The sequence below is a fragment of the Chiloscyllium plagiosum genome, unplaced genomic scaffold, assembly GCF_037043375.1.
Source record: "Chiloscyllium plagiosum isolate Xiang-an unplaced genomic scaffold, Cpla_swu_hap1 HiC_scaffold_35, whole genome shotgun sequence".
NCBI lineage: Eukaryota > Metazoa > Chordata > Chondrichthyes > Orectolobiformes > Hemiscylliidae > Chiloscyllium > Chiloscyllium plagiosum.
This window is the reverse complement of record NW_028270173.1, coordinates 21,573,288-21,595,776: the sequence shown is the minus strand read 5'-3', so window position 1 is coordinate 21,595,776 and position 22,489 is coordinate 21,573,288. Positions and strand designations below refer to the sequence as shown.

Below are 22,489 nucleotides of genomic sequence, written 5' to 3'. Positions count from 1 at the left end.
AGTTTATGTTTCTGCACTGTACATCTCTATGGCTCTATTCAGGTCTCCACTGCACCAATTCTCCCAATTGGCAAGCCTGCACAAATCGGGGAAATAGACCAACTCTCCCTTTGAGTATTATCCTGCTTCAGTTCTCCCACTTAGACTTTAAGGGCATCTGCATGAATTCTCCAATTATTGATGCCCTGCATCATTTCCTACCATTTAGTTATTCCCTGACATCTTTAATCCAGGTACTGGTGCCATGATGAATTTTCTTCATTTAGTGGTGCAATGAACTGAATCTCCAATTTACTGATGCCTCCATCATTTCTCTTTTTTTATTGGTTCCCTGGTCCTATCCCCGAATTTAGAAATGTTTTGCTGCAATTCTGTAATATATTGGCACTCCCACCAATTGTATAATGTAATGGTCCTGTGCACCCAATCTCCCATTTATTGATTCCCACCAAATTTCCCATTTACTCATACCCTTATTCTAATACTTCCATTACTGACGTTCTGAAAAAGGTCTCCAATCAATGTTGCTCAAGCCAACCGTCATACTGACTGATTCCCTCGCCCAGTTTAAAGGGTCCTGACTCTAATTCTCCCATCCAGAATTATCCTGCTGCAATTCTCCCATTTAGCGCTCTACTGCATCAATTCACACATCATCTGTTGCCCTGTTCCAATTTCGCATATTGAGTTCAGCCTTTGCCCAATTCACCCATTTAGTGCTTCACTGCACCAATTCCCCCATTATCTGCTGCTCTGTCTCAAATTTGATTGGTGCACGGAACTGAATCTCCAATTTACTGATGCTTACAACATTTCTTCTTTTTATTGATGCCCTGCCAGTATTCCCCAATTTAGACATGCTCTGCTCTGAGTCTCTAAATATTGGCACTCCCACTAATTTTCTAATTTAATGGCACTGTGCACGGAATCTCCCATTTATTGATTCCCACTAATTCTCTTATTTTCTCATGCCCTTGTCCTAATACTTCAATTTACTGATTCCACCATTTAGCAGTGCCCTACACCAAGTCTCCCATTTACTCGTGCCATGCCTGACTTCTCTAATACAGTTTCACTGCGCACCAGGTTTTTTTCATTTAGTATTCCTCTGCAACAATTCTCTAAACTTGGCAAACCCTGCATCGAATCTCCAAATTACCAGTCCTACATATATCCTCACTTTACTGTTGAACTGCAAGAACTCTCCCATTTAGTGGTGCACTCTATTCACTCTGCACCACTAGTCCTTTGCAACATTTGTCCCATTTACTGATTCACTGCCGCTGTTCTCCCACTTGCACCGAATCTCCCATTTGTTGATTCCCACCAAGTTTCCCATTCACCCATACCCGTATACTAATGAATCCATTACCGATGTCTCGAACAAGTTCCCCATTCAGTGTTGCCCAAGCCATTTAGTGGTCTGCAGCCAGAATTCTCCAATCTTGGCAATCCCCACATCAAGTCTCCAAAATTACCGGTCCGACACATTTCCTCCCTTTAGTGGTTAACTGAACCAATTCTCCCATTTTGTGGTGCACTGTATTGAGTCTCTATCACTAAACCTTAGCAACATTTGTCCTATTTACTGATTCGAGCGTTCTCCCATTTGCACCATTTCTTGAAGTTATTAGCACCTTGCACCAGCTCTCTAATTTACTAATTCCCCGCAACGGTTCTTCAACTTATTGTTGCCCAGCACCATTTCCTGGACAATACTGATACTGGACAACACCAATACTGATGTCCTGGACAAGTTCTCCACTCAGTGTTGCCTGAACACCAATCCTCATATTGGCTGATGCCCTCTCCCAATTTAGGGATGTCATGCTCTAACTCTCCCATCCAGTATTGTGCTGCCCCAAAACTCCCACTTTGTACTCCACTGCACCAAATCTGCCATTGAGTACTACACTGCACTAAGTTCTCCCATTTCGAGCTAAACGGCACAGATTCTCACATTATCTGATGTCCTTTTCCAAATTCCCATATTTAGATACACCCTTGCACATTTCTTCCATTCTGTACTTCATTGCAATGATTCGCCAATTTAGTGGTCCACGGCCAGAATTCTCTAATTTTGGCGATCCCTGCATCAAATCTCCAAATTACCGATCCTACCCATATCCTCCGTTCACTGGTGAAATGCAAGAACCCTCTCATTTCATTCAACTATGTTGAATCTCCACCACTGCTCCTTTTCAACAGTTGACCTATTTATTGCCCGTGTTCTCCCAACATTTGATCTAACTCTCGAAGTTATCAGCACCCCGCACCAGGTTTCTAATTTACTGATGTCCCGCAAGAATTCTTCAAGTCAATGTTCCTTACCACCATTTCTGCCAATTACTGATGTCATGAACAAGTTCTCCACTCAGTGTTGTCCTCATATTGACTGATGCCCTACACTAATTCTGCCATCCTGTATTATCCCTTCCCAATTCTTCCATTTAGTGCGACACTGCACGAATTATCCCATTATCCCCAATTTAGTGGAGCGCTGCAAGAATTCTTAAATTTAGGTTTGGACAAGTTAGACAGAAGGGTGTGCTGTACATATCGATGGCTCTATTTTGGGATCAGCTTCCCTGTACCAATTCTCCCATTTACCAATTCTGCACAAATCCCGGAAATGCACCAATTCTCCCTTTGAGTATTATACATGTCCCAGTTCTCCCACTTAGAATTTAATGGCACCTGCTTGAATTCTGCAATTATTGCATCACTTCCATCCATTTAGTTGTTTCCTGATACAATTCTTCCACCTGTTGCTACCCTGCTGATTGTTTTTTTTATTTAGTAGTGCACTTAACAGAATTTCCAATTTACTTCTGCTTGCAACGTTTCTCCCTTTTACTGGTTCCCTGCCCCAATTCCCCAATGTAGACATACTGTGTTCCAATTCTCTGAGACATTGGCACACCCATCAATTTTCTATTGCAATTGCACTCTGCACAGAATCTCCCATTTATTGATTCCCAACAAGTCTCCCATTTACTCATACCCATGGATGAATTGTTCCATTTACTGATGCTCGAGCCCGATTCTACCATTTAGGGGTGCCCTAGACTAATTTTCCTATTTGCTGCTGCCATGCCTCAGTTCCCTAAGTTAGTTCTACTGTGCATCAGGTCTTCCAATTAGTATTTATCTGCAACGATGTTCCCATTTAGTGGTCCGCAGTCAGAATTCTCTAATCTTGGCAATGTCTGCATCTAATCTCCAGAATTACCGATCCATGGTTTGTTTCCATGCTGTACGTCTCCATGGTTCGATTTAGGGCTTGCCCGCAGCACCAAGTCCCCCATTTACTAATCCTGCACATATCCAGGAAATGGACCAACTCTCCCTTTGAGTATTATCCTGCCCCAGTTCTCCCTCTTAGAATTAAATGTTACCTGCATGAATTCTCCAAATATTGATGCTCTCCATCAAATCCTTGCATTTCATTATTCCCTGGTACACTAATTCCACGTAGGAGTGCCCTACTGAATTCTTTTTTCATTTCATGATGCACTGAACTGAGTCTCCAATTTACTGATGCTTGCAACATTCCTGCATTTTTTCTTCCCTGGCCCTATTCTCCAGTTTAGACTTGCTGTGCTCCAATTCACTAAGATATTCTCTGTTTCGGGCTCCGCTTCCCTCCATCAATTCTCACATTTACCAATTCTGCACAAATCCGGGAACTGCACCAACTCTCCCCTTGAGTGTTGTCCTGCCCCAGTACTTCTATCTATGAATTTACTGTAATTTTCTAATGTAATGTCACTGTGCACCAACTCTCACATTTATTAATGCCCGCCATGTCTCCCATTTACACATACCTCTGTACTGATTCTTCCATTTACTGATACTACCACTTTGATGCGCCCTACTCTCGTTCTCCCAATTACGGGTGCGATACTCAAATTCTCTAATACAGTTCCACTGCGCATCAGTTCTTCCATTTAGTATTTCTCTGCAATACTTCTGATGCCAGAATTCTCGAATTTTCCCTGCATCAAATCTCCAAATTACTGACCCTGCACATATCCTCCCTTTAGTGGTGAACTGCACCAACTGTGCCGTTTCAAGGTGCACTGTATTGAATCGCCACCACAAATCCTTTTCAACATTTGTCCGAGTTACTGATTCACTGCCCGTGGTTTCCCATTTTCTACAATTTTTGAAGTTATCAGCACCCTGCACCAGAACTCTCATGCACTGATGCCCCGCCATCAATTCTCCAATTCAGTGTTTGTTAAGCACCATTTTCCCCTTTTACTGATATCCTGAACAAGTTCTCCACTCAATGTTGGAGAATATTAGAGAATTGGCAAACAACATTTCAACATTGGTGGAAATGCTGCTAAGCAACACCGAATTGAGGAATTGGTGCGGGAATCAGTTAATGAGAGATAAGCTGCAGAGTGCTGACCACGTCCAGAATTGGAGCAAAGTGTAGAACACGGGCAGTGAATCAGTAAATAGGGCAAATATTGCAAATTATTAGTGGTGGAGATTCAATACAGTGTAATACAAAATGGGAGAGTTGCTGCAGTTCACCAGAAAACGGAGGATATGTTCAAGATCGGTAACTTGTAGAATTGATACAGGGATGGCCAAGATTAGGTAATTCTGGCAGCAGACCACTAAATGGGAGATTTGTTGCATAGAAATACTAAATGGAAGAATTAGTGCACAGTGGAACTAAAAATGAAAACTGAGGGATGGGACCAGTAAATGGGAGAATTAGAGGAGGGCACCCCTCAATGGTAGAATCGGGTGAGCGCATCAGTAAATGGAAGAATTCACATTGGACTATGAATACTGGGAGAATTGGTGGGCATCAGTAAATGGGAGGTTTAGTGCACAGGACCATTACATTTGAAATTTGATAATATATTGAGAGCCAATATATTCGAGAATTGGAGCACCTCATGTATAAATTGGCGAAAAGGGGCAGGGAATCAAGAAAAAGAAGAAATGTTGCAAGCATCAGTAAATTGGAGACTCACTTCAGTGCACCACTAAATTTTAAAAAATTATCAGGACACCTTTAAGTTGAGGAAGTGTATCAGGGCTGAAAATGTGTTGCTGGGAAAGCGCAGCAGGTCAGGCAGCATCCAAGGAGCAGGAGAATCGATATTTCGGGCATGAGCCCTTCTTCAGGAATGAGGAAAGTGTGCCAAGCAGGCTAAGATAAAAGATATGGAGGAGGGACTTGGGGGAAGGGTGTTGGGAATGCGATAGGTGGCAGGAGGTTAAGGTAAGGGTGATAGGCCAGAGTGGGAGTGGGGGCGTAGAGGTCAGGAAGAAGATTACAGGTTAGGAAGGTGGTGCTGAGTTCGAGGGTTGGGACTGAGACAAGGTGGGGGAGGAGAAATGAGGAAACTGGAGAAATCTGAGTTCCTCTCTTGTGGTTGGAGGCTTCCTAGGCGGAAGATGAGGCGCTCTTCCTCCAGGGGGCTGTCGTGTTGCTATGGTCTGGCGATGGAGGAGTCCAAGGACTTGCATGAAACATTGCTGAAGAGCTTTTAGGCAGAGGAGATGACCTGGGGTGGCAGCGAGAGAGGTACTCACTGAAATCCTTGTAGAGGGAGGAAGAGAGCTTCTTCAAGGAAGGCATCTTTGCAAGAGGATTGGCAGTAGGTTAAAATCTTATAAGGAGAAAGTGAGGGCTGCAGATGCTGCAGAAGTGTATCAGGGAAAAACTAAGTGGAAGGAATTGATGCAGGGCTTCAAGAATTGGAGAATTCATGGAGGTGCCTTTAAATTCGAAGTGGGAGAACTGTGGCAGGATTATACTCGAAGGGAGAGTTGGTGCACCGCCTGGATTTGTGCAGGAGTGGTAAATGAGAGAATTGGTCCAGCGGAGACCACAATAGAACCATGGAGATGTACAGAATGGAAACAGGCCCTTTGGTCCAACATATCCATGTCTGAATTTATGAATTCTGGCAGCATCCACTAAATCAACCTGGCCAAGGAAACACTGACTACACAATTAGAAGACCCAAAGACACATATACCAAACACCAATGACTTCATCAGCAAGGACAGTATCATCAAGCTACTGGACCTCTCCTTACCACGCACTTCACTTTCAAAACCAAAATCTACAGACAAACCAATGGCATGTCCATGGGATCTCCAATATCAGGATTCTTAGCAGAGGCTGCAATGCAGAGACTCGAACAAACAGCTCTGCCAACCATCCAACCCACCAGATAAGGAGACCAAATCTGCACTTACTATCCCAGATGTGGTCTCACCAAAACCCGAAATAATCACAACAAGATTCCCCTTCTCCATTTCTCAAATGCTTTTACTATCCAGACAACATTTATTTGCTTTCTTCATTACCTTCTTCACCTGCATGCTTACTTTCAGAGATTGGTGTACATGCGCACCCATGAATTGTTGCACCTCCTAACCTCCCAATGTATTGTCATTCAGGTAATAATCTGCCTTCCTGTTTTTGTTATTGAAGTGGTTACAGTCACATTTATCCATCTGTCATCTTCATCTGCTGTGCATTTGGCCATGAAAACAAATTGTTCAAATTACGCTGAAACATCTGAGAATCCACATCTGTCCAAATGTCTTGCAAAATGGTGTAACTGTACTCAGCTCTCCAATCCCTCTGACTGTTCGTTCTATATGAACATCACCCTCTGTGTGAAAACTATACCCCTCAGGTCCCATTAAAATGTTTCCCTTTTTATCCTAATATCTATGCCCTTATGTTTTAAAATTCCATATCCTGGGGAAAAGACCTTGGCTATTCACTTTATCTCTGCCCAGCCATGATTTTATAAACCTCTATGAGATCATCCCTATGGTCCAAAGATTAACAAGTGTCACGACATATCCAGCTGCTGCTAATCGTCTTTCCCTCCAATCTCAGTAATATCTTTCCAATTGTTTACTACGCCAATTCCAGTTCAATAACATCCTACCTATTGCAGGACTAACCGAATTGTATTCAGTACGCCAAATGTAGCTGTAATAATGATCTGCTCTGCCGCAACAAGATGTCCCAATTTTATATTCAATTTCTAACCAATGAAAGCAAGCATTCGAAACGTCTCCTTAATCACCCGTCTACCAATGTGCAACTTTGAAGAAACTATGCACCTGCCTCCCGAGGTCACTCCGCTCGACAACACTCACCAGTTCCCAACCATTAACCCTGCAATTCCTACCTTGGTCTGTGTCACATAAATGTATTAGCTCACATCTATCCAAGGTAGACCACTTCTTCCGCTATATGCTCATATGAAGCAAGACACGCACAGTATTGATGCACCATCTAATGCCTTTAACATCCGATCCGTGTGCCAACGCACATATGCAGCAATGTGTACCCTACATAAGATGCAATTGAACAACTTATCCAGGCTCCTGGCATAGCATCTTCCCAGCTTGTGGTGTCTACCATTGAGATGGACAGGACAGCATACACAATGGAACGCTGCCACTACTGGTACCTATTCAAACCACACATCATCGTGACTTGGAAATATATTGCCAATACTTCACTGTCACTGTGTCAAGAAGTCTCCTTGTCACAGACTAAGGCCGTTGTTCAATATTGGCCTGGACGCTGCTATCGTCAGTCCCCATGAAAAAGCCATCTGTAGTTTTGATGGACCCGGGTCACAATGTTGTTGTGAATCCATCCAGTAGTACTTCCATCTCCTCTCTACATCGATCTCCAGTCCTCTGGACTTACTAACCATTGTTTCTCCCCACTTGGTCCAACCCTTCAGCGTTCTAACTGTTTGTATCAATTCAGAATGAAAAGTGCAGAATACCAGGTTAGAACCTCCCAAAACATTTCACGAAGGTCGCCCATACTCTAACTCTTCCAGTTGTTTTAGGCAGATGTAAGGTAGACAGTCCAGCTTTGATGCATCTGGTCAAACCACTTGGCTTCAAGTAAAACAATTTATTTACACACCACTGAATGAAACACAAATTAAAATATAATTGGACAACCGAACCAACACGACAACCCCCACAACTTAACAAAGGAGTTGTTCCAATTTTCTGCAACAACCCCATAAAAACAGCAGTTGGAAAAAAACGTTTAGTTCAAACTACACGTTCTTAAGGGAGAGATGTTACAGAGAGAGGCATCTGTCGAATCAAGCGTTCTTTGACCAGAATGGTCCTTCCTGTGTGCTGATACCTAAAACCAAACTAGAACAAAACCACCCTGAGCTGGTAGAACTGGCCACTCCCCGTTCATTGGACAAGTGTTTTTTTTTAAACCAAAAGACCGTTTCCCTGATTGTTGCTTTAGAAAGTATCTGTTAGCCATAATCAAAGTGGCCTAAACAGAGACAAATCAGAACCTCTGCCTTTCACAATCCCTTTTGAAAAAAAAAGTACAAGGACGACAGAACCCTGTTAAGGCAGCAGTATCATCACGAAAGACACAGTAAAATATCAGTCACTTGATTAATAATGACGTATTTTATTTTGTTCATTCCAGAATGTGGGCATCCCTGCCAAGGTTGGCATTTTCCCAAAGGGCAGCTAAGACTCAATCCTAATGCTCTGAGATCGACATGGCTGTGGATCGTACATCACATATACGATGGACATGCTTAAAAGCCGTCAGAGGTTCTTGCCAAAAGACAATCAGTTTTTGACAACAATTAATTTTCCCGCATGTTAATCATGAATGGCGACATAATCAACATTGTGCTTGCGCTATTTGCTCAGAAAATTCATCATTTGCCAGTGTGGAATTTCAACCTATGTCCCCAGGATATGAGTTTGGGTTTTAGAATGCTGGCCCAGTGGGGTTATCATTAAACCACCAACTCCTCCCATCAATATTAATTATTTTCATAACTTTCTGAGTAGAGCATAAGGAGATTTCAGCAAGTTCTTCACCACCTCTCTGAATCTCCTCTGGGTCAGTGCATAAATACAAGTGTTTGTGCAGGAGCTGGTGCACATCAGCAGGAACGCTGCCCTGATTGCCACATAGAGTGAGTTTGAAACTTGGAAAGACGTCATGTGGGTAAATCTGATGCAGATATGGATGACAGTGATGGGTACCGACAGCACCATGAAGCAGCCAGAGATGGTGAAGAGCAGAATGATGGAGGTCCTCCTGCTCTTCAGCTCGGGGTCTCTGCCCATCTCCCCAGCACCATAGCTGCTGTCCTTCAGAGCCCGGCGAACTCTGCTGGCTGCTAGGATATGGCCAGCGGTGAGAGTGTTCAACAGCAGGAGCAGGGGAAAAGGAAGAAACATGTTTGAGATGTTGGTGAGCCATTGGTGAGCTGCCCAGGCCGGTGAAGTGAGGTAAGCAGTGATGGTGCGGCACCCCCACTGTACATTGTTCAGAACATGAGTGTGCTCATAGCGAAAAGGCAAGGGAATGTTGACCAGAATGCTAAAAGCAGTCATGATCAATATGACCACGTTAGCCATTCTTTCAGTGCAAAACCTGCTCTTCAATTTGTTGCAGCAAATTGCTACAAAGCGGTCAAAGGTGAAGGCGATGGTAAACCAGATGGAGAGTTGGATGCTGAACCCTTGCAGGAAGGCACTGAGTCGGCAGGCGGGGGTGTAGTTCAGCAGTGAATCCGGGAAATGATACTTGAAGATCTGGCTCACAATCACGTTGAAGACAAGGACCATCATATCTCCTGTTGCCATGGCAATCATGTAGTGAGTGATTCCTTTGGAAAGGCCGCACTTCCCTTGGGAAAGAATCAACACTGTCATCACATTTGCTGTAAAGAAAATCAAATCGTGAGATGTACCAAAACACCCAGAGATGTGCAGCGATAAGGTCTTGGATTCCACAAGACTGATGTGCTGCTGGCAATGCTAGACTTGAACTTCAATGGAAAACAGTGAAATCTCATTAGCAATACATTGTCTGTGTCATGGAAATAATCAAAGGGTAATTTCAGGACTGGTATATTCAATTGCTCATCACTTTGCACCATTTGCTCTCCTAATTTCAAGAAAACAAATAGCATTATTTTAGAAGTCACTCAGATAAGGATCACTTGCCACATTCCTGCGATTAAGGTCTTGTTGGCTGAAGTGAGGTTATGCCCATCTCCATTCGAGTCTGGAAGAATATAAGGTGATCTCATTGAAACATATAAGATCTTGCGGGGACTAGACAAAGTGGAACACAAAAAGAGATATTTTCCTTCGACTACAGTGATTAAGACGAGGGGACACGGTATCAGAATTAACTGGATCCTTTTTCAAACAAAGGTAAGAAATGTATTATTCTCCGAGAGAGTGGTTGGAGAGTGCAATTCTGTTCCCTTGAAGGTAATGGGATGTTGGCGTATAAGATTGTGTCAGACAGATTTGGATACACAAAGGAGTGGAAGGCTCTGGTTTCCAGGCAGAATAACTGTCAGCCATTGATGACTCATTTTAATGATTACAAGGATGAGATCGAGAATTTCTGTTCCAATTGTTTATGATCCCATTTTCTGCTTAAGCAGAAACAGCCAAAGCACTCTCCCATGAGGGGAACATCGTCTTAGCATTTACCCTGTCAAGATCCTTATGAATCTGATATGTCTCAATTGGATCACTGTTCATTCTTCTAAACTCCAGACAGTAGACTCCAAAACTGTTGAATTTATGACCATAAGACAGTCTTTCCATCCCTATGATCATCCTAATTGTACTCGTATGAATTGTGCCACAGGAAAATTTATTTCCTTTGTTACAGGACGAAATTGTTCACAGTGTTCCAAATCAATTCTCAGAGCTGCTTGGAACTTGCAGTAAGACGTCCCTATTGTTGTACTGCAACCCTCTTGAAATAAGAGTCCAGAATTCCACACGCCTTCCTTATCACAACGTGTTCCTGTTTGCTAATTTTCTGTGTTTTTGTATTTCTGAAGGCCCCATTTCCCTTTGTGTACCTGCTTCCTGATGCGTGTCACCATTTAAATAAAACTCGATTGCTTTTTCTCCCTTTTCAAATGAACAACTTGACATCTTCCTACATTATACAGCATTTGCAAGATTTTGCCCATTTCCTTTATCTATCAATATCTGCCTGAAAACACGTTTGTATCCCTCTCAAAATGTGCCTTTCCATACAGTTTGCTATCGTCTGCAAAATTCCACTTGATGACATTAAGATTTTCTAAATGTTCTGTTATCCCATCGTAATTACCCGATTCCAATGCTTTTTCAATTGATCTAGCTACCCGCATTTTGCTGTCCTTCCTTTTGAATAGGATGATGCATTGACAGTTTTTTCATGCCTGTGCAACTTCTCCACAATAATAATGCAGACATTATTTCTGCACCTACCTATTTCAGAATGCAAGGTCGCAAGTCATCAGAGGCAGGAACGTTATTTGCCAAAAATATATCAATTCGTAAAATACTCCTCTTTAAATGGTGGTCTTCTGACTTACTCCCTCTACCTCATTCCTCGTAATTTTGGGATCTTAAAAGTTTCATCCAACGTCAAGACTGATGGAAAATAAACGTTTAACTCCTCTACCGTTTAATTTCGTTACTTCAAACATAGTTGTTTCCAATTCAGTCAGCTAGGACAGGACAAACTGGACTCAAACTGAAATCAATGGTAATTAAAAGAAAGGAAAACTCAGCAGAAACCAAGTGTTCAATTCGGAGTGAATATCAAATTGCAAAGATTCAATTTAAAACAGAAGAGGTAAGCAAAATGTCACAGCAGCTTCTAATCGCTTACCTGGAATTCCAAAAATTGCAAGAACAGGAAAGAGAATTTCTATTAGAAGCGCCTGCATTCGCATTTTCAGGTGTAAGCAGACAAAGTCCGAATGAGTTAATGCACTGAAACACACTCAATTTATACACAAGCCAATCCTCCAGTGAAACAGTAAACAGATCTCATTAAACATGCTATTTCTAACGAACAAGTTAACATCTCGCTTAACTGCGCAGCATTTACAGTGAGTTGTATTATCCCCCGAGGATCAGGACCAGTTCTCTCAGGCTCCACAGCTCTTAATTCTCAGGAGGTCATTCAAGACCTGAATGCTTCAGCTCAACTTTTACCAGGCACGGAGAGGTGGTTAGTTCAAGAGGAGGATGCAAATCACCAAGTTTTAGACTTTTAAGTCAACCTGTGCTCCGTCACGGCTCTGGAAAAAGTCAGAGTTGAATCCAGGCCTTCTAACCCATCCAGAGGGATCCTACAAATGTGCGACGTGAGCCCTCAGTTACACATTTCTAGTCTCACCATAGTCTTTCTCTTTTTAGTTATTGCATTATGTGAAAAATGAAAAAAAAAAACTTTTTTTACAGCCATTTTCATTTTCGAACAGAAAGATTGTTTTAAACGTGATTTCGATGGTATTCATCGACAGCAGTGATAGCATATACAATATACAGTTATACATTACAATGGTTGACATATAAAACACATTTTACTTAAGTCTGTTTGGACTAGGAGATCTAAACTCACATTGTCAGCAACAAAATCGATTTAAAACGAAGTTTCTATTGGAATATTGTTCTCTCAGGCAAATAAATTATTTTTATGCAAGACAGCTTAAGTTTTAAAGTCCCAAAAATTCATTTCGTTCCCAACAATATCTCACCAGAAGTAAAATAAGTCCTTTAAACATTCCTGTGTTCATTCAATGTTTTTTTTTCCTGTGTTCAATACATTTCTGGGAGGAGCCACTGCAGTTCTGCAGTTCAGAATCAACTACTGATAAAATATATTCACGTCAACATATCACCGGATTTTGCATTTCGCCTTAGGGACTAAGAAAACCATAATCATTTCATCTATTACTAAATAACAATCTTCCAACATCATTCTTAAATTCACTCAATGTTCCAGCATCCAACACACATTCCAGAGAATCATGACCATTGCAGGAAGAAATTTCTCCTGATCTCTGTTTTAAATTTTCTACTACAAATCAGAAAGCAGTTACCTCTCCACCCAGATTTCTCCATGTGAGGAAACATCCGCCATATGTCGATTTTGTCAAGTGTCAAGTCAAGTCTCAAAGACCCAAGATGCTGGAGTTTTGGTGGAAGCCAATGATGTCTGATATTTGGACTTGGTCATGAGGGAATTCAGAAGGAGATTGGAGGGATAGAATACCTTGGGTTGGAAGGACCTTTCTGGAGCAAATGGGAGAATGCAAAAGTCATAAAGCTCCTGATCTTAAAATGATGTGAAGAAACTAACATATATCCATTGAAATGATGCGAGGAACAGAACCTCTCATTTTTGAACTTTCAGTGGGATATCGATCGTAGTGTTGAAATGTCTAAGGAATGCTCAGAAATCAGCGCATCTGGAAAGGAAATGGGTATTAAAACCATAATTGATACGGATTTGTTATTCTACCTCAACCCTTCATGAAGATATTCACAAGAATGAAGGCTTTGATTCTTTATTTCAAAAGGAGCTGATTATCTTTATTTTTGAAATGAAGAACACCTGAAATGATAGAACAAAACCATTGGATATTGGATGGCACGGCTGGAGTGATCCAATAACGTCGATCGGAGTAACCTGGTGGCTTCAGGAAGACGGGGAGGAAGAGGACACAAAGAGAAATATTATGAGTGCGACAAGGTCCTCTACTCTCCAGGAATTGGTGATAATTACCAGTCTACACTTGAAAAGGTATGCCACTGAAAGGTCAGAGAAAGGTGACTCAGGCTGAACCACACCATTTCTATTCTCTTGATCAGCTCTAAGGGGTTTCCACCAGCAGTCCATTATTTTGGAAAACTCTGTGCTGGTCGAACTTGGTTTGTTTGGGAGATATTGTAAGGTGAGAATTGATGCCTTCATCCTAAAAGAAATGTCTCGAATTCTCCTCGAGGTAGAGCTGTGGAGGATTTTGTCCCTCGTCGTGCCCCGAATGCTGAGTAGATTGTTTAGTGAATGGGTTAGATAAGTCATTGTTGTACCTGTTCTTTCACGTGTAAGCACAATTACATTAATCAGGATTTCCATTTGAATTCGTGCTATATTTTACTTCATTATGGGACAAAAAAAAGAAGTGTGATTTTGTTCACATTTCACGCTGCCTCATGCAGTAATTTCAACCCTTTTAAGTTGTTCTATGTCATTCATAACAATACATTTGATAATCCCGCATTTCACGAGATTAAAAGTGCGATTATTTTAAAATTCTGCCAATCAGAAGCCGTCCGTACCCCTTTCCTGCTTTCTTCCAAAACCCTTTGATCCCTTCAGTGCAAAGAACAAAATTAAATTATTTTTGAAATCATTCAATGTTTTCGCCTAAACCTCTTCCTGTGGCAGGGAATAAAGAGGCGTTCTCCTCCTTTCGTAAAGAAATTTCTCCTTATCACGTCTAAAAAAGAAATTTTGTATCCTAAGACTGTGACCTCAGTGTCTGGACTTCCTATTCTTCCTTTTCATGCCCTGACTAGTCCTCTTAGAATTTTAGAGTTTTGCATACAGTTTCATGGAATTTTATAGTTATAAGATCCTCCCTCATTCCTCTAAAACTCCAGTGAATATAATCCTTACTGTCTTCATCGTTCAGTCCTTTCATCCCAGAAGTGAAACAGATAAATTTGCGTTATAGTCCCTGCAAATACAAAACATGCTTCAGCAGATGATGTCACCAAAACTGCACTGAAAGGTCCAGATGTGGTCTTACTGAAGCCCGAAGCAAGACACTCCTGTGCCATTACTCAAATGGTTTTGCTCTGCAGACAACATTTCTTTTGCTTTCTTCAGTATCTGCAGCATCTGCATATTTATTGTCAGAGACAAGGACACCCAGGAATTGTTGCACCTCCTCATTTCCTAATCATTCTATTGATTATCAGACATAATCTCATTGTATGATGGAACGAATTCACCAGACTGAGTGGCTTATTTGTGCTTGATCATCTTATCGTCTTATCTTCTCCACATTCTGTAAAAGACAAACTAATGTTAAAACAAAATGCCATAGCTGCTGGAGATCTGAAATAAAAAAAAAATGCTGGAAAAGTCCAGGTCATCTGACAGCATCTCTGGAGAATAATCACTCTCAAACACACCCGACTGTAACCCCTGTCCTCACTATCCATACAACTAGCAGTGCATTCAAAGGATGATCCGTCACCAGTATACACATAGTTCCTCCCCTGTCATCGTTCCGAATGTGCTAATCATATCAAATTCAGGCTTTGAGTCTCTCCTCCACTTAGATATTTTCACTTCACTAATACCCACTGAATGTATGTACGTTCTTTCATATACTTCAGCTTTCAGTGAGAACTTATTTTCCTTTTGTAATTCTAGATCTCTTTTCTACAACAATTACTACTCTCTTTGTATTTTGTTTTGACGCAAAAGATCTCCAAACTTCCCCAGATAGTCTATTCCAATTGCCCACTCTCATTTCAACAAAGTAAACCTCATGACTTTCCTCCTGTCCATTAGATCTGAAGAACAGTTTGCAACATCAACCTGTCAATGGCACTGAGAACCATTTGTTAACTCCAAAGTGAGCTGATCGGAACGTTCTGGCACAGAATAACTGGATAATTGTCCCCAAAGATTTTGTTTAAGTAAAGAAGTGCAATGTTTGAACAAGTTCCTGCTTTTCTACAGTGGACAGGTTCTTGTGTGTGCAAGTATATTGATTTTTTTTTCAAAAGAATTCATAATGGCAGTGGTGCCATATTGTCTACTTTAAGAAAGGCAGGGGTTTGGCCTGTTCTCCCATTTCAGGTGTTTTTTCTAGTTTGGTTTAGTTGCAGAGAAGCTGATGGCAGCTGCAGCAGAAGCTAGTACATGTTAAAGTTTCCATGCTTCAGCAGGTGATTCTTTACTGGCTTCTCACTCAGAAATCTCTCCAGCCTGTATGAATGTGTGTTTGAAGATGGCTTTTACCAAAGGATGTGTCTATACGATGTAGTGGGAATTGGAACACCTGCTTGGATAAATAGTTATGTCGAATCAGTTGGATTTTCAAACCTGATACTTCATCCGTTTCCTGATGAAGGGCTCCTGCCCGAAACGTCGATTTTGCTGCTCCTCGGATGCTGCCTGACCCACTCTAATCTTGACTCTAATCTCCAGCATCTGCAGTCCTCACTTGACACCTCGTGGATTTTCAATGATTGAGTTATTCTAAATTCAGTTTCCTTTTGTTCATGCTTCAACTCTAGAGCTTAAATAAATTCTGTGCTGCTTAAAGCCGAGTGATTTGACCAGCTGTATCTCTGCTGGAATATCCACTCCACATCTGTCTTTAAAATAACAAAAAGTTAGGGCCTAGGCTACATTCTTGACATATTTTGAGGACGTCTTGCCTGGCCCATAACAATATGTAGCCTCCAGTAAGCATTAATCCAAACGGAGAGTACTCACGCTCTGTTGGTTATATTTTGTATTCATTGATTATCGGCCGGCTGTTCTCCAGATATTTCTGACTGTAGATCGTTTAATTACTTGTCCCTAAAACCTGACTATGAATGAGCCTCATGTGCCCCATCTATCTGTGTGACACCAAGAGGAGGACCTCCAGATTGTTCTACGACACCGTGAAATCATGTTTGATCACTGCGTTACCTCTCGCTGGGACCAATTGCAACGATGCTTCAGATAACACCATAATCGAAGGCACTTCACCAAAGTGTTAATCAGACAGAAAATGATGCTGCATTACATTCTAACTTGCAAAGAGGAACCTGCAATACACCTTGACTTTTTATTTTAAAGTACAGTTTCTGAGGACAAAACAAGAACTAATTGATTTGGAGGGAGAGCCAGGAATTCGCAACTTTTGCTTTATTTTCAATGGTGATTAATGGCAGGCATTCATGTCCGGCATACAATGTGAAGTCGTATACGGTCAGTAAACATCAGAAACTGACGTGGAGGCGCTGGTGTTCGAATGCAATCGATAGATACAGAAGTGACACGACACCAGCTTATAGTCCAACAGGTTTATTCGATATCACAAGTTTTCGGAGCGTTGCAGCTTCGTCACTTCGCTTCGAAAGCTTAGCCCCCTAAGTGCACGCACGCTCCTAGTACCTTGCCATAGAGCTGTTTCCCAGCCGCATTGGAGAGTGGGAGCTGCAACCTCCATTGCTCACCTGCAATCACTGAGTCTTTCGGAGACAAACCGGAGGCTACAAGAACATAGCAAGGGAGGCAGCATCAGGAGATGGAGAAATCAACGTTTCGTGTGTAACACTTGTTGAGAATTGGGTGGGGAGGGGTGTTCTCTGACAGAAGCAGCGAGTCTTTCTGCAGCCATCTTCAATGTTGACACTGTTTCTGTCTCAACAGACGCTGCTTGACTGACCGAGCAGTCAAGTATTTTCTGCTGTCGTTTTCAGCGTTTTGGCTTTGTATTTTAAGCAGGCATTCTCCCACATGTGGCAGACCTCTGTTATACACCATGCCCAACCCCCTCAAAATATTTCAACAATGCAGCCCAGACACTGAGCTTGACAGTTGTTTTAAGCATATGTAAAGTGGATATTCCAGGAGAGATGCTGCTGGTCAACCCACTTAATATTAATTAATACAGTATTTATTTACAAGATTAATGCATGAAACACAAACAAAAGAGACAGAATACCTAATAACTTAAACCGTCTGAAAACCCAACAAATTATCAAAACTTGCAACATCCTGCACAAACACCTCATGGCACAAGAGGTAAAATCAAACACAGGGTCTTACAGGAGAGAATTCAGAGAGACAGGTTCAGCATGGGTCCAGCAGCTTCACAACTGGCTGACTGCTTGCAGTGAATAGCTGACTGACAAACACCAAATCAAACCAGAGAAAAGCTAAGTTGGGGGAAGACCCCACTCTCCTTTCACTGGACAAATGCTTTATTTTTAAACTTGAAAGCCTGTGCTTGAGGCAGTATCTGTTAGCTATGATGAAATTGGCCCTCAAAAATATTCAAACGTAGACATTTCGGAGTCTTTTACGACCTCTCTGAAAGAAAACCAAGGTCAACATAATCTTGTTAAAGTAGCAGCATCATCACTCCTCTCAGACTCTTTTAAGCCACAATGAAAATAAGTCATCTTCGCTCTTGTAGCACTGCCAAAGCAGAATTGAAAAATGTGGCGATTTCATGTGTGTCAAGTAACAGCAAGGGCAAAGAAGGCCGTGCCACACTCCACTTTTCTCCCGAGGGGCAATTACATATCACCAGGCTTTTTGGGATAAATCATTTAAGCCTCTTCTGGCATTAACATGATTATGGCTGATCATTGATCTCAGTACCTTGTTTCCGCTTTCTCCACATACATTGTGATTCCTTCAACACTAAAAACTACGCCCAACTCCTTCTACAAATCATTTAATGTCATTATCGCAAATACTTCATACGGCAGAGAATTCCACAAGTTCACGACGGTTGGTGAAGAATTTTGGCCTCATCCCACTCCTGAATAGCCTGCTCTCTATCCTTAAACAGTTTCGAGACCTGCATCTATCCAAGTGTAAACTGAATGTCCTATCCTTCTCAGAAAAGGTTTTATCCTAATGTGGGATAAGCAATAAGTTTCAAGTAGAGTCGCTCATCACATAATGCTGGGGTTCTACGTGGTGCTCAGAAGTATTGTTTATATGGACTTTGTGGTCCAAAAACACAAAAAGTCGAACAGGCAGTGATGGCCAAGAGAGTATGGATGACTCTATTCTTGGAAAATTTGTTCATGCCTGATATTTACAAGCCACAGATTGTATATTTCAATTATAAGGACGTATCTGCCAAACAGCAAACAATATCATGGGATACAGCACTATCAGAACTTCAGGAGTGATCCCATAACTTAAAAAGGAATGACCTGGAGTCTGCTGTAAAGAGGATGAAGAAGCAGAGACGAGTAGCAATATGGTGATTGTCACAGTTCCGGTGTTTAACAGGAACTTGTTGATTTGGCGAGCATTCATTGTACAGGGCTGTTACTTAAGTGTCAGATAAAAGTGACTCTGGTGGAAAAATAAGAGTAAGATTCTCGTGAACAGTGCTGAGGAGGTTCCACGGCAGTCCATCATTTTGCAAAAATAACTGCGACTGTTTGGTGCATTTAAAACGGACTTGCTTGGGAGCTTCCCTAAAATGAAGATTTGTGGCTGAATCCTCAAAGAAAGGAACTTATATTGTACTGGACGCAATTGAGCAGGTTTTTGTCACAAACACGTTGTGTGCCTCATGCTGGTGGCCTGTCTGGCAGCGATGTCTGGTTAATGTTTGAGGTCAATTATTGCTTACCTGTTCTTTCATGTGAAAACACAATGATGTTGAGCACAATTTGCATGTGAATTCATGTTGGATTTTAGTTTCATTATGATTTTATTCATTTCACATTGTGCTCTTCAGTAACTTCAAATCTTTTGGGGTTTTTTTGACATCTGTTTCATTTTAACATTCGATGATACTGGACTCAGACTTTCATCCAACTCATTACATCTTTCTCCTGATACCCTTTGCTCCCTTAACCCTCGGAATAAAATAAACTCCTTCTTGAAAGCACTCAATATTTTAGTCTCACCCTCTTCCTAAGGCAGAAAGTTGTGGAGGCTCACCACTCTCGGTGAAGGAACCTCTCTTCATCTCAGTCCTAAGTGCTCAGAGTATGACCACAGGTTCATAACTCTCCTTTAATCGGATCATTCTTCGTACTCTTGCCCTGCTCAGTCTTTTTGGAATTTTTGAGTTTTAAGGTTAGTTTTAGAGAACTAAATTGGTCTAACATCCTCTCTCATTCTTCTAAACTTCAGTGAAAATACCCAATCTTCATAGGTCAGTCCTGCCAACCCAGGATTCAGTCTGGTAAATTTTCGTTATGTTTCCTCAATGCCAATAACTTTCTCATCAGATAAGGAGACCAAATCTGCACTTAATATCCCAGATGTGGTCTCACCAAAACCCGAAATAATCACAACAAGATTCCCCTTCTCCATTTCTCAAATGCTTTTGCAATCCAGACAGCATTTATTTGCTTTCTTCATTACCTTCTTCACCTGCATGCTTACTTTCAGAGATTGGTGGACATGCGCACCCATGAATTGTTGCACCTCCTAACCTCCCAATGTATTGTCATTCAGGTAATATTCTGCCTTCCTGTTTTTGTTATTAAAGTGGATACAGTCACATTTATCCTTCTGTCATGTTCATCTGCTGTGCATTTGGCCATGAAAACAAATTTTTCAAATTACGCTGAAACATCTGTGTATCCACATCTGACCAAATGTCTTGCAAAATGGTGTCATTGTACTCAGCTCTCCATTTCCTCTGACTGTTCGTTCTATATGAACATCACCCTCTGTGTGAAAAATATACCCCTCAGGTCCCACTAAAATGTTTGCCTTTTTATCCTAATATCTATGCCCTTATGTTTTAAAATTCCATATCCTGGGGAAAAGACCTTGGCTATTCACTTTATCTATGCCCAGCCATGATTTTATAAACCTCTATGAGATCATCCCTATGGTCCAAAGATTAAGAAGTGTCACGACATATACAGCTGCTGCTAATCGTCTTTCCCTCCAATCTCAGTAATATCTTTCCAATTGTTTACTACGCCAATTCCAGTTCAATAACATCCTACCTATTGCAGGACTAACCGAATTGTATTCAGAACGCCAAATGTAGCTGTAATAATGATCTGCTCTGCCGCAACAAGATGTCCCAATTTTATACTCAATTTCTAACCAATGAAAGCAAGCATTCGAAACGTCTCCTTAATCACCCGTCTACCAATGTGCAACTTTGAAGAAACTATGCACCTGCCTCCCGAGGTCACTCCGCTGGACAACACTCACCAGTTCCCAACCATTAACCCTGCAATTCCTACCTTGGTCTGTGTCACATAAATGTATTAGCTCACATCTATCCAAAGTAGACCCCCTCTTCCGCTATATGCTCATATGTAGCAAGACACGCACAGTATTGATGCACCATCTAATGCCTTTAACATCCGATCCGTGTGCCAACGCACATATGCAGCAATGTGTACCCTACATAAGATGCAATTCAACAACTTATCCTGGCTCCTGGCATAACATCTTCCCAGCTTGTGATGTCTACCATTTAGATGGACATGACAGCATACACAATGGAACGCTACCACCGCTGGTCCCCATTCAAACCACACATCACCGTGACTTGGAAATATATTGCTAATACTTCACTGTCACTGTGTCAAGAAGTCTCCTTGTCACAGACTAAGGCCGTTGTTCAATATTGGCCTGGACGCTGCTTTCGTCAGTACCCATGAAAAAGCCATCTGTAGTTTTGATGGACATGGGTCACAAAGTTGTTGTGAATTCATCCAGTAGTACTTCCATCTCCTCTCTACATCGATCTCCAGTCCTCTGGACTTACTAACCATTGTATCTATCCACTTGGTCCAACCCTTCAGCGTTCTAACTGTTTATATCAATTCAGAATGAAAAAAGTAGAATATCAGGTTCGAACCTCCTAAAATATTTCACGAAGGTCGCCCATACTCTAACTCTTCCAGTTGTTTTAGGCAGATGTAAGGTACATATTCCAGCTTTGATGCACCTGGTAAAACCACTTGGCTTCAAATAAAACAATTTATTTACACACCACTGAATGAAACACAAATTGAAATATAATTGGACAACCGAACCAACACGACAAACCCCACAACTTAACAAAGGAGCGGTTCCAATTTGCTGCAACAACCCCATAAACACAGTCCTTGGAAAAAACGTTTAGTTCAAACTACAGGTTCTTACGGGAGAGATGTTAGAGAGAGGCATCTGTCGAATCAAGGAAGCCTTTTATTTTCCTCACAGCGTTCTTTGACCAGAATTGTGCAGCCTGTGAGCTGATACCTAAAACCAAACTAGAACAAAACCACCCTGAGCTGGTAGAACTGGCCACTCCCCTTTCATTGGACAAGTGTTTTTTTAAAACCAAAAGACCTTTTCCCTGATTATTGCTTGAGGCAGTATCTGTTAGCCATAATCAAAGTGGCCTAAACAGAGACAATTCAGAACCTCTGCCTTACACAATCCCTTTTGAAAAAAAAATACAATTATGACAGAACCCTGTTAAGGCAGCAGTATCATCACGAAAGACACAGTAAAATATCTGTCACTTGATTAATAATGACGTATTTTATTTTGTTCATTCCAGAACGTGGGCATCCCTGCCAAGGTTGGCATTTTCCCAAAGGGCAGCTAAGACTCAATCCTAATGCTCTGAGATCGACATGGCTGTGGATCGTACATCACATATACGATGGATATGCTTAAAAGCCGTCAGAGGTTCTTGCCGAAAGACAATCAGTTTTTGAAGACAATTAATTTTCCCGCATGTTAATCATGAATGGCGACATAATCAACATTAGGCTCGCGCTATTTGCATAGAAAATGCATCATTTGCCAGTGTGAAATTTCAACCAATGTCCCCAGGATATGAGTTTGGGTTTTAGAATGCTGGCCCAGTGAGGTTATCATTCAACCACCAACTCCCCCCATCAATATAAATTATTT

General features: G+C 41.5%; 1 protein-coding gene across 1 annotated transcript; it reads right to left on the bottom strand.

Annotated features, from left to right (window-relative positions):
- Window positions 1-8,844: 8,844 nt before the first annotated feature.
- Window positions 8,845-11,777, bottom strand: LOC148140436 (uncharacterized). The gene is made up of 2 exons (XM_087978872.1): window positions 11,714-11,777; window positions 8,845-9,710 (listed from the first exon to the last, which is right to left on the bottom strand). Exons 1-2 carry the CDS (start codon window positions 11,775-11,777, stop codon window positions 8,845-8,847), a joined length of 930 nt encoding a protein of 309 aa, XP_087834998.1.
- Between the last annotated feature and the right edge of the window lie 10,712 nt (window positions 11,778-22,489).

Excerpts from the sequence above, each read along its gene's own strand:
- LOC148140436 (XM_087978872.1), bottom strand. The coding sequence starts at position 11,777 with ATGCGAATGCAGGCGCTTCTAATAGAAATTCTCTTTCCTGTTCTTGCA. Across the intron at positions 9,711-11,713 it reads TGCAATTTTTGGAATTCCAG|GGAAGTGCGGCCTTTCCAAA; the intron begins GTAAGCGATTAG and ends TTCTTTCCCAAG.